The sequence below is a fragment of the Antrostomus carolinensis genome, unplaced genomic scaffold (assembly GCF_000700745.2).
Source record: "Antrostomus carolinensis isolate BGI_N321 unplaced genomic scaffold, ASM70074v2 scaffold4206, whole genome shotgun sequence".
NCBI lineage: Eukaryota > Metazoa > Chordata > Aves > Caprimulgiformes > Caprimulgidae > Antrostomus > Antrostomus carolinensis.
Genome location: NW_010322392.1, coordinates 130,665 through 142,762, shown reverse-complemented (window position 1 = coordinate 142,762; position 12,098 = coordinate 130,665). Strand labels below are relative to the sequence as shown.

The 12,098-nt window shown below is 37.3% G+C and overlaps 1 protein-coding gene across 2 annotated transcripts in view; it reads right to left on the bottom strand.

Moving 5' to 3' along the window:
* The window catches only part of MYOZ2 (myozenin 2), a 19,413-nt gene extending 12,064 nt beyond the window's left edge, over window positions 1-7,349 (bottom strand). The window contains exons 1-3 of one of the 2 annotated variants that reach the window (XM_010170213.2): window positions 7,189-7,349; window positions 6,524-6,627; window positions 999-1,168 (exon numbers count right to left, since the gene is read on the bottom strand). In XM_010170213.2, coding sequence (XP_010168515.1) covers window positions 999-1,168; window positions 6,524-6,599 — 246 coding nt within the window. In that variant the 5' untranslated portion in view covers window positions 6,600-6,627; window positions 7,189-7,349. Of the gene's footprint in view, window positions 1-998; window positions 1,234-6,523; window positions 6,628-7,188 lie in introns of both variants that reach the window. The other variant, XM_010170214.1, reaches the window with a different exon arrangement.
* Window positions 7,350-12,098: the final 4,749 nt, after the last annotated feature.

Here is a 12,098-nt window from a genome sequence, read left to right as displayed (position 1 = left end):
TTGCTGTTCTACAAGAAATGTTTCATAGGTTAGTTAATAATAATTAACTTTTGTAATGTGTTTATTTTCATTTTCAAAGCAGCTTGAAAGTACTGGTACAAATTCTGCTTCTTTAGTCGTGTACCCTTGTATCTGAAATCAGTGGGGCAGGGTACGTGTAACTGAGAAGCAGAGTTTAATACAGCACTGGAATTAGAGGGGCTGCTTATGTGCTGTATTAGACTGGGCATTGAGTATTCATGTTCAAATAATTAAACCCTGCAGCAGCAGGGAGAGATAGGTAAAATTTAGGAACGATGTCACTGTTTTCAGACAAGCAAAAGGTTTAAATCTTTTGCAAAAGCCACAGATGAGACAAATGCCAGGTGCATGTAGTTCCTGCCATGAGGATTCCCATGGTGTCACTGATGCTTTAACCTAATTCCCGAAGGACTAGTTCGAAGGACAGTTGTCTTTCAGTGACAAGCTCCATCCTTTTTCTCCCTGTTTGTGACAGGCAGACAAGCAGTGTAGTGACAGGTAGACAGGCAGTGTATTAGTGCCGGTTGTGAGAGTCATTTTGCTGCCTGGAAACCACATTGAGACCACCAGCATATTTTAATAAAAATACTTACTGATTACATGAAACAGACTCTTTATTTCTTAAAACCATTTGAATATCATGAATTAGTTAGTTTTCACATTAACTAGTTAATTTTCAGTAGTCAACGAGCCAGTTATTACAGGATAAAAACTCTGATCACTAATAACCTGAATCAGATGTGAAGAAAGATTTGAATCTGATGTCCTTAAAAGTTAAGGCTTCAGAATTTTTATTCTGAAGGAGTTCAATAAAATACAAATGACTCACTTCATGTTAGCCTCATTCTAGTACACCATTTTGCTTTTATTCTTCCTGGAACTACAAATAAATCATGCACAATGTGTATCATGGGCACCAAGGGAACTCCAAGCTAGTCTTACTGTCTTTCATTAATAAATTGTTACAAAATACTCACATTTCTTGGCTTGTTTGCTACATAATGATAATTTTCATATGTGTATTTGTCAGATCTCCGCTGACGTCTCTTGAAGAGTCTTGCGCCTCTGTTGCTGAGCGTCGATAGTTCCTCTACCATGATATCTCTGGGGATGCTGACCTTTTTTCCAAGGTTTAAGGTGGGTGAGACTGCAATACAATGGATAAATACATACCTCTGTTTTTTGAAATGCCTGAGATTGCATACCCTACACCTGAAATCTATCAAGATGTTAATTCATACTTATCTAACACATAACACACCTTCATACGGTGTTAGTGAAATTAATCATTCTTCCAAAATTTTGGAGCAGAGTATTGAACACAACAAACTTGTTTTTTTCAAAGATGCTAAGCACCTCAAGCTCCAAATTTACTTCAGTTGAAAGGCATTCAGCTGTTATCAAAATCACCACTTTAATAGCAGACTAGTAAAAAACAGCTTTTGCTGAAACCAGGAACAAAATTCCATCTGACCCCAGTGTTCCTACATCAAACCTTTGGAAACCTTTGTGTGTCCTGCATTGGATAGATGAGCAGGTAACCCCTTTTAAACATACCTACCAGTTTCTTATTGCTTATAAACATTTTATTTTCAATTATTCTTTAATATTTTGCTTGCTTGTGAAATCCAGGGTATGTTTTGTACTTCAAGAAAAATTTGCTTTAGAAAGTCTCAATTAAATACGATTTTTAAACTATTTTAAAAGAAGCTTTCAAAATAAAGCTCAAGGTGTTGAAAATGAGAGCCCTAACAAAGAATTACACCACGCTTCTAGGAACTGATGTATTTAGAAAATTTTCTTTTTAATTCTAAGAGGAAACTGAATTACTAGATGCAATATTAGTTTATTCACTGCTTGGGAAAAATTCCTTCTTTGTCTTTAGTGACCTCTTGGGTGATTTGAAAATGAAAACACATAAACAGGGGAAGGGGAGATTGATTGGGACTGTAAATTGCAAACACTGAATACCAGTACACTGGTCATGTTCATGGTAGTGTTCTGGAAACTGGGATGCTGGTGGCAATGAGTAACCTGTTGCTTAGTGACTGAACTCTCTCACTAGATGTCCTCAACCTATAGATAAAACTTAAACCTTAGAATACAGTAGCTTCAACACTGAACAAACTATTTTCTACTAATTTATTTCTACTTAGAAGACTGCAGAATTTAACAAATGTAACAGTAATTGGATCGCATAGGAAAAACAGAATTTTAAAGAAAATAATTCCTATCGCCACTTACTTTGATATTTATCATTTCATTGGTTGAAATTTTTCTTCTCAGTTTTTCATAAACTTCAGGAAGAAAAACAAGAAGATGCAGTGTGCTTTGAGGATTATATCAGTGGTCTAGTATGTTTATTTGATCCACTTGGTCACATGATGTTATTTCTTTAATAATAAGGCTTTCTATTCTTCACATATTCTTATGCTCTACAGGATTTAAAATTCTGAACTTTTGACATATATTTTAATGCATTAAAATGAAATAAAAGCAAATTATATGTAAGACACTGTATCTTGCTTCCAGAGTAAGCACACAGGAAGCCCAGTTTAAAATTAACATTACAAATTAATTAACTGCAGAAAGTACCTAATATCAAAGTTAGTATTGTATATGCAGAGGTTCACGTTAAGTAAATGGCATGTTCAGCATGGCATATGTTTCCTAGTAACTTTATGTTGTAAAAACAGTGTGATTTGCTGACGTTTAGGAAAACTGAATTGAGACAGCTATATTAAATATTTAGCCGAAGCTGTAGACACGGGAGTTTTCCGTGTAGGAAGTCCAACAAGTTTGTGGGCCCTGGAGTGCATCACTGTCAATCCACTTCTGTTCATACTGATTTCAGTTTAATTTTTGCAGTAGATTTAACTGGAGCAAGAGCAAGCTAACTGTATTGTGAGCCAGAGCATGCACTTCTGCTTTAAAAATAGTGTGCATAAAGAATCCTAACACCCTCCTGTTATTTAAGAGGTAACTACAAAACAGTGAGTTCTTAACATGGAAGAAAATTACTCAGCTTGGCCAGTGTAGCCATATCGGTGACAGATAGCAGTGGGTTTTTGGCTCTGTGGTTGAGATAAGTGCACTAGTTATTGGCCTGTGGCCTGAAAGTTAGGCCCACAAGTCATATTTTGATTTTGTCATTTCTCAAGATGACGCCAGGGATATGAACTGTTGGATAGTTTTATATTAGTAAGGAGTAAGAAATTTACCCCTCAAATCAAGGACATTTTCACGCAGAAAAAGCTTTTCTTTGTTGGACACAGAGTGGGTGGTATGTACATCCGCAGAGACTGAGGTGCCAAGGTGATTGCAGATCTCTGTCCAAACCACTCAGTATTCTTCTGGGACACATTGGATGTTAACTAGTTATTTTGGGCTTTGCTGTTCCCTTACATACATACTGTTCTTGTTAACATTAACTGAAGGCTCCAAGGTACTTTGTAACCCACAGTTGTGTACTATTGTGTATCCGGGCAGCATCCCAAAAACATAAGCATGAAGTTCATTTGAATCCCTTGCCAACTAAAATCTAATCATGTGTCTAGTTTTATGATGTGTCTAGGGATTGTTTCAGTGTCAGTGCAGAAAAGGTGACGAAGAATGAGGAAAGAAGGACATTTAGAGGATGATAGAAAGAGAACATCAATGACATAAATGGACATTGTAGATTAATACTGGAAGTTTAATTCATGGTTTAATCCTAATCTTAACCTTTTAGCTTTATTTCTTAATTTCTTCCTGCCAAGTCCTTCCTGTCCTGTGCATAAAATCATGACAGACTGTGTTGAAATATGATTTATATAGATCCTCCTGCATTCACTGCCTAATCTCTCCTTTAATCCTCCAGTTTACAATTTTCTAAATACCTTAATCTGGATTATAAATTTTAATAATGAACATCAGATAGTATGTTTGTTGTAGGATCAGAAATAAGACTTTTTAACTATATCATGAAAGACAGTTAATCAGGTAGCTACTGAAGAATGCATTTAATAAATAGTCTAGAACTGGACATGAGATTTAAGTGTAATTGAAGGCTAACCTGATGAACTCAAAGGGCTTCTTTCAGCATCTCTATTTACATACATGTTTACCTCTTCCAAGGAGTTATGATTAGTCCACCAGTGAAAAACCAAAGGGCTGGGGAGGTCACTACATCCATATACTGATTTACTATTACAGTCTCTCTTCTGAGACCATAAGAGGGTTTACAAGTAGTGTATATTCCTGCAGCATTCTGTGACATGTTGAACTTCTTTACATGTCCCAGAAGCCAACAGGAGCTGTGGACTTTCAGTCATTATTATTCTTGCCCAGAGATTGGTAATCTTGGAGATGCTGATAGAAAACTTGACTGATTTTGTATCTTACCCACGACTCTTTCTGCTATGAATGTCTTTTAACAAGGAATTTGAGAATCGCTCTTTACAAGAAAGCATTATAATAAATAGAGGCTGAAATAAAAATGCAGTAGGTATGCTTTCTGTTTGCTGTTCCAAGCTACTGGGGCTTGCGTTACGGAATCTTCTGTTCCTTTTTACCTCTGTTAACAGTGAGGAGCTTCACAGGTCTGTGAGACTGACTGAAACAGTACATTTAATTTTTGTGTCATTACCAGATGCAGGACCCTCATTTCTAATAGTGATGCAAAACCCAGAAAGACAGCAGTTCACCCTCCAGCTCTCAGGCTTAGCTTGTTGAATTAACAATTAGGTGAAAAATAAAATGTCAAAAATGAATAGAGCTGAATTTAGTCATTTAAAAACCAGATACCTCCTTGACTTTTCTGAGAATTGTTCGGATTTGGTCCCAAAGAACTAGCATATACTTTGTGTGATTGCAGCTTTGAGTATCCTCCTTTCTTAACTGGTTTCACTGAGTTTGTACAGTTAAAAATTTCAGACTCTTATCACACCCATTTAATGAAATTTCTTTTTTTTTTTAACATTTAAATATCCTAGGCATCCAAAGAAGATGCAAAAGTAGAACGTACACTTAAGCATAGGCTTCAGTGGCCATATATCACAGCCTATCTTGTCGGATAAGATGTCTTATCTATGTGTATGAATTTAAACTTGACAGCAAATCTGGTAATACATAAATAATAAAAAGGACAGATTATGTGAGGCAAATGCCAAGTATCAGCACAGATTATCCAGTAACTCCAATGATTTCAGGGGCTCTGTGGTAGATTTATTAGTATTGCTATGAATAGTAGCAACGTTTACCATGTGAAATGCCTGGTTCCAAAACCACGTAGCAAAGACATATTTTTTTTTCCCTGAAGAGCTTATAGGCACATATGGTACTTGGGTTTACAATACTAAAAAAAAAAAAAGGAGCTGGAATGAAATCTGTAGGGACAGACTGGCTTTCAGACTTAAGTGTGTGTTCAGTGAAGAATGGAAAGAGGTATTTGCTTAGGAATAGAAATTGCAGGAAAAACTGTGGAAATATCAGAAGGATTAGGAGCAGGCACTGAAACTTGTAGCTTCTTTTTCTAAAAACTTAATGTCTCTTGTCCTGCTCTTCCTGCAATCACAATGGTCAGTGAGTGAGTACAGAAACTCAGAAGTTCTTTGGAGCGAAAGCCTACAAGAAAGGTTTTCAGTACTGGAATTTAATGTTCAGTGTTTTATCCTTTGAGAGTGGTATAATTTTCATAAATTGTAAATATCAGTGGGGTTCCCTGTTTTTTCAGTGAGGCTCGTGGGGTGCTTATGACTATTAAAACCTTGATCTTTTATGTAGATGGTAAAAAAGGCTTCACAGGGAGGACTGGAAGGATCTCCAAAAGCATCCAGCACATACCTAATGAAAGCCAAGCAGATTTGTATTCCCAACTGAGTTAATTGCTTCTTAAGGTGTCACACTAGAAGCATAATTTTAAGAACCTGTTTTAGAAAATCAAACTATCTTCTCAAAAGTGTCTGCATTTTCATCAGTGCAACAACAGAAAAGTAAAATTTCTTCAGATAAGATTAATTGGTGGCTGTGCATTAGAGAGAATTGCCAAACGCTAGTGAAATATGTTAGTTACAAAGATAAAAGTTTGAGAGGAAGGAACAGAGATTGAAACTTTTGCTTCAAATTTTTTTATCATTCATATAAAAAAAGCAAGAGTGAAACAGAGCAAAAAAAGAGGATACAGATCAGCATGTTTCTTAGATGATAGCCTTTTAAAATGGAATGAAGTCATGTTATTAACCCCAAATAATATTCTGAAAGGCTATCCTAGCAGAATGTACATCAGCTGTTAGATTACTTCATTCCTCCACAGCAGTTGTTCATCTGAAAATAGCTTTCAAATGAAAAGAGGCAACTACAAAAGGATTAGTTACCATAGGCAGCATGATACTCCCACAAGATTATTTATGGCAAAACACCCAGAGACAAAGCTGTAAGAGAGTTAAACTCTATGATTAAAAAAATAACGTTAGGGAGGGCTAGAGGACATTGCATATACAGTAAGCTGGGTTCAGCGCTATACCATTTCTGTGTATTTCATCCATAATGGCTGATGCTGCTTGTTTCCTCTCTTTGACCATGGCAGAATGTGATAACATTGTGATTTTCTGATACGATATTTCCTTGCTGAAAAAAAACAACACATTTTTACATTGTTGAGCCGTCTTGCACAATTCAGCCAACTTTCATTTCTAGTAGCCTGTTTAGAATGGCTGAATAGTGAAGTTAGTTATTTCTGATTTAGAAATACTGCACTTCCAACTGTGCAAAATGCACTGGCAGTTCTCGCCTGCAGACAGATGCTAGGACATGTTCTGATGGATAGAAGATTTGAAGGAATGGACTTTGAGTTGGCTACATAAATTCTGCAGCAAAAGCAGTGTCAGTGGTCTAGGCCTTCTCACGTCTACACAGTATATTAAAAGATGTAAATTCATAACTAATATTTTAATTACAGCTTGGTTTATTATTTCAGAAATGTTACATTTCAACATTTCTTAATCTAATAAAGAATTTGAGGAACTAAATGAGATACTCTGACATCTTTAAAGAAAGTGCATTTCTGGCTAAGTAAAAAAAAAATAAACATCTTTTTAATTGCAGAGTCAAGAGGTTACATAAATGTCTTTTATATGACAGTTTGTAGGACAGACAATGTCAAAATATTTCAGGAAACAATACACTTACCCTACTGCTTAGTTGTGCAGAAAAAAGCGATCTCAACCCTTTAGTTGAAGCTTCAGGAGTTAGTTACGTATGGGGATGACCTGCCTGGTCCAGGATGGTTTCTACCCTTGTGCTTGGTTCTGCATGGTACCTAGTACCGAGACAAACTGGGGGCTGATCCTCTTCTAAGGGATTGGCATCCAGCTGACATCAACTAGTTATATATAGAATCAAACACTCCAGCCACTCATATCTTCCTGGCGAAAGAAGAGAACAGAAAAGATTCAACTGCACCCACAACAAAGAGAGTTTATATTCCTCCTTTCCGAACTTAGTGGAAGATTTAACAGAATGCTTCCCTCATACTCGTGCAGATCATCTCCTCATCACCTCTGAGAATAATAATCTTCATGTTATAACCAAGAAAGAGATATTTAAAAATAAGGTCTTACATATATGGATGGGCAAGACTATATCAGATGAGAATGGCACGGGCTAATCCTTTAGTGAAAGATGAAACCGTGCTTCAATAGTAGCTGATGGCTAAAGTCCGTGGCAGATGATTGATATACAAAGTCTGTTCTGATAAAGAAATGGGAAGTTTTTCAGTGTTATATGTGCTAGGGAATAATTGCTCAAGAAGCACACGCCTTGCAAACTGTTATTCAAAATATGTTAATTTTCTTTGTGCATTAGGAACAGAAACCTGCAGTAATTTGAAACTTGGTAATATTCAGCATTCCAGGACACTGTTGTATCAGTTTGTCAAAGAAAGGTGTGATATGTAGAGCACAGATATTTCATGATGGCAACCAACTTCAGACAGATAGAAACAGTGGCAGAAGGAAACATTCCCCCCTCCTTACCCCCCTTCCCCCCTCCATCTGCATGCAGCTAGCTTAATTACGGGACAGTAAAAGCAAGATGCAGTTTTTGTATTTCTGATTGAGATTTGGGTTTGTTCTAGGAAGTTGCTTTTTCTTATGGAAAATTATGGTCTTGTTTGGCTTGGAGGTTTGATCCGAAAGTTGCTTGGATACTGATATGACAGGAGGAAGGAATTCTGACTGTAAATGAAATCCGGAGTGTAATAAAATACACCAACAAAATGCACATAACTTTTCAGGCAAGAAACACTCTGAGACAGATAAAATGTATGCATCTGATACAATATCCTAAAAGTCTGCCTGTCCAACCAAAAAATTGCATTATTTTTTCCTCAGGCTTTCCATTCCTAAATTTAGTGTTGTAGAACATTTTGCTGATAACCTAGACATCTCTGCCCTGAAGAGGTGTTCATTTTAATCTCCCTATCAGAATTTACCTGCTGCTGTTACTCACTGGTAATTCTTTTCTAGTTTTTGTGCTTGGATCAGCCACTTCTGACAGTAGCAGCGAGCAAAGTGTTGGTTGAATCTTACCTGTTCAAATAAAGGCTAAAATTGTTCTCAGTGGTTCACCACCAAGCTGTCAAGTGGGATTGCAGGAGGGTCTGTCAAGACAAGTCTGTCTGAAACTACTTAGTAGCTTCATTAGTAACTTCAGTAATGAAGTAAAGAATGTCAATTAAATGCCAGCCTACGAAAATTACAGGTGATCTGTAGGGAAGAATTTAAATGTTAAATTAACTTGATGAACTGGGGGAAAAAAAAATCAAATGCAATTCAGTAAAATCCTAGCTGCAAAACTAGAGCTGCTCCTGTTGAATGCTGTTTTCTTTTATAATACTCAAAGAAGTTCAGGGCCCCATAAAATATACCAAGTTGCTAAAACATCATTCATCATGAGTAAAGGTTAAGGAAGGTGAATTACAGTACTGTGTGACATCATAACAAAATCAAACCTTACATTTAAATGAGAATTATTTAGCAAGTAGTAAACTAGGATGATTAAGTCAGCCTGCAAACAAGGACAGCATTTACCTGTCTTCTTCCTTGAAGTCATTTTTGTTTAACCAAGAGAGACTTTTCCTTTTGGTATTGTCTTTTCCAGCACCCTGTGGGATCTTTCCCACCACGATGCTTCCTCTGAACTGCATAATTGACCAGAAAGGAGGTCCGGGCTAGCAAGTGGAAAAAGCCTGAATCCATTTCTGTAACTCATTTTGCCCTGATTTTCTCTCCTCTTCTGTCCTTTTCTTTCTTTCTTTTTTTTTTTTGGCTTTTTCTATTTTCTATTTTCTTTTCTTCAACATGGAAGAGAATGAGTTACTGTAATTTCCTCTGAAACAAGGCTTAAACTAGAGGCATATTAAGTGCTCTATAGTGCCTCAGTACTTAGCAGGTGCTGAAATTCATCCTGAGACTTTGACTGTTATATGTGCTTAATTTTATGCCATGAATTGAAATCAGTGAACTATTCAGGGTATTAAAGTTAATATATGTGTACTGTCTTATTCACAATATGAGTGAAATCAAGAGGTTCAGGGATTACATAGGTCTGTTTGTAAGAAAGGGGGTTGTAGTTACTACACAATAACAAATTCACTGCTCAATTAATGACTTAACTCAGGTTTCTTTATTCTGTATCCATCTTCGCTTCAGACAGCTATTTACAGGTGTAACTGTTACTGTGAAATACCTGACTGGAGCCAAAGAATAAATTACATAGAGGTAAACTGCCAACAGTTGCTTTTTAAAATGAAACTGGTTCTTATTGATGTGGAGGTCAATACAGCATTGTAAAAGTAAGGGATGCAGGAGTTTCCCTTCTGAAGAAAAGTTCCACTCTCTTATTTGCAGTCCTTAATTTCAGTACTAGTCACAATAAAACTGTTCAATGTTTTAAACACGGACGAGCAGAAGATGTTGTAGCCAGATGTAGATTTCCATGTATGTAAAGGACGTTCGGTTTGTGCTCAAGTCAGATGATGTGTATGTAACAGAGAAATTAATGTAAGTAAAGGCTGGCATTAGGAAAAAGCTTGTTCCATTAGTCAAGCAACAAGTTGCTAAAGAAAGCTTGTATTTTAATATATTTGCTAAAACAAAATCTTAAAGAGACCTGTCACATTTTCTGTCACAGGTCTTTCTGACTTGTATTTTTGCCTCAAATGCATTGAATAATTTTCTTTGTCAGTTCTTTCACCTTCAGGAAAATCTGCAGACATGTTTCTCACGAATTTAGCATGGTCTAACTGAATTAATGTTTTTCTTGACAACAGTAAAAAGGTTTGTTATGTCTTTGTAAAAGTTAATTTCCATAGAAGATAGACCTATAATCCTTCTTTTACTTCAGTTCTGAAGTTGAGCTAACCTAAACTTCCCACATGCATTACAAATGAAACTAAGTCCTATTATTGTTGCAAATTTTCATTAAATATTTCTTTCAATCTGACTGAGGCAGTACAGGCTTCTGTAATTTCACTTCTAAATTCAAATTCCTTTGAATTTAAAAAAAATGTAGAATTGTCTAGAATATACTTTCTTGCCTATGAAAGGTGTGGAAAAAAACATTTTCATTAATATGTCCAGTTTTAAGTTTTCCTTAGGGGGGAAAAAAAACCCCACATTATTTTTTGCAGCTCAAAAATTAAGTATTTTCATTTCAGATTGGTAGTTTCTCTGTAGCTACATTAGGCAGACTTGCAAGAGATCAATAGGTTTGAGGTATTGAAATAACGTATGTAAAAATATGTAATGTATTTGGTAGTGTTTTCAGAATATTGCTGGTGGTGTCTTTCTGTCCAGGATCCAAACACTATACTTGTTTTTCTGGGATCCATAGGAATACATTCTATGATTTACTATTCTCATTATCCACAAGTTTTTTTAAATAAAATAGGATGGTTTATTTTGTAGGATTTACATTTGCCACATCTAGTAACAATTTACACAGAAAGCTTGCAAAAAACCCCCAAACAAACCACCATCTACCAAAAAAAAACCAAGGAGGTAACTTCTCAAGGTTTATCAGTTGTAGCTGGCTCAGATTTCCATGCTTTATTTCCAGTCTTTGACAGTTGAAAGACTGTAATTTTAAGAAAACACAAAGCTGAGACCCTGATTTAATCCTAAGAGCTGAGGCCACAAGCACAGGCTGCACTGTCAAAGCCGTAATCAGAGGCAGCAGCTGGCCAGGAAGCTGTAATTTAGTGTGTGCATTTTCTGATCATCACTAGTTGAAAACTCATTCATTTCTGTGGGTAACCCACTGCAGTGTGATCATCCTGGTGGCCCTCTTCTGGACTCGCTCCAGTAGGTCTGTGTCCTTCTTATGGTGGGGGCCCCAGAACTGGAGGCAGCACTGCAGGTGTGGTCTCACGAGAGCGGAGTAGAGGGGGAGAATCCCCTCCCTTGACCTGCTGCCCACACTGCTCTTGATGCAGCCCAGGATACAGTTATTGGCCTTCTGGGCTGCAAGCGCACATGGCCAGCTCATGTTCAGCTTCTCGTCCACCACCACTCCCAAGTCCTTCTCCTCAGGGCTGCTTGCAATCCATTCTCTGCTCAGCCTGTATTTGTGCTTGGAGTTGCCCCAACCCAGGTACAGGACCGCCATATTGGCTTTCACAAATCACCTCTTCACTTCCCATGTGCCTTAGAATAGTTTCCAGGAGTATCTGCTCCATCATCTTGCCTGGCACTGAGGTGAGACTGACCAGCCTGTAGTTCCCTGGATCTTCCTTGTTCCTCTTTTTAAAAATGGGGGTTGTGTTTCCCCTTCTCCAGTCTGTGGGAACTTCACCAGACTGCCAGGACTTCCCAAATATGATGGAGAGTAGTTTGGCAACTTCATTGGCCGGCTCTCTTGGGACCTGCGGATGTGCCTTATCAGATCCCATTGACTTGTGCATGTTCAGGTTCCTCAGATGGTCTCAGACCTAATTCTGCAGTGGGCAGCTCTTTATTCTCCCAATCCCTGCCTCTGTCTTCTGCAACTTGGGGCATGTGACTCGAGCGCTTGCTAGTGAAGGCTGAGGCAAAGAAGTC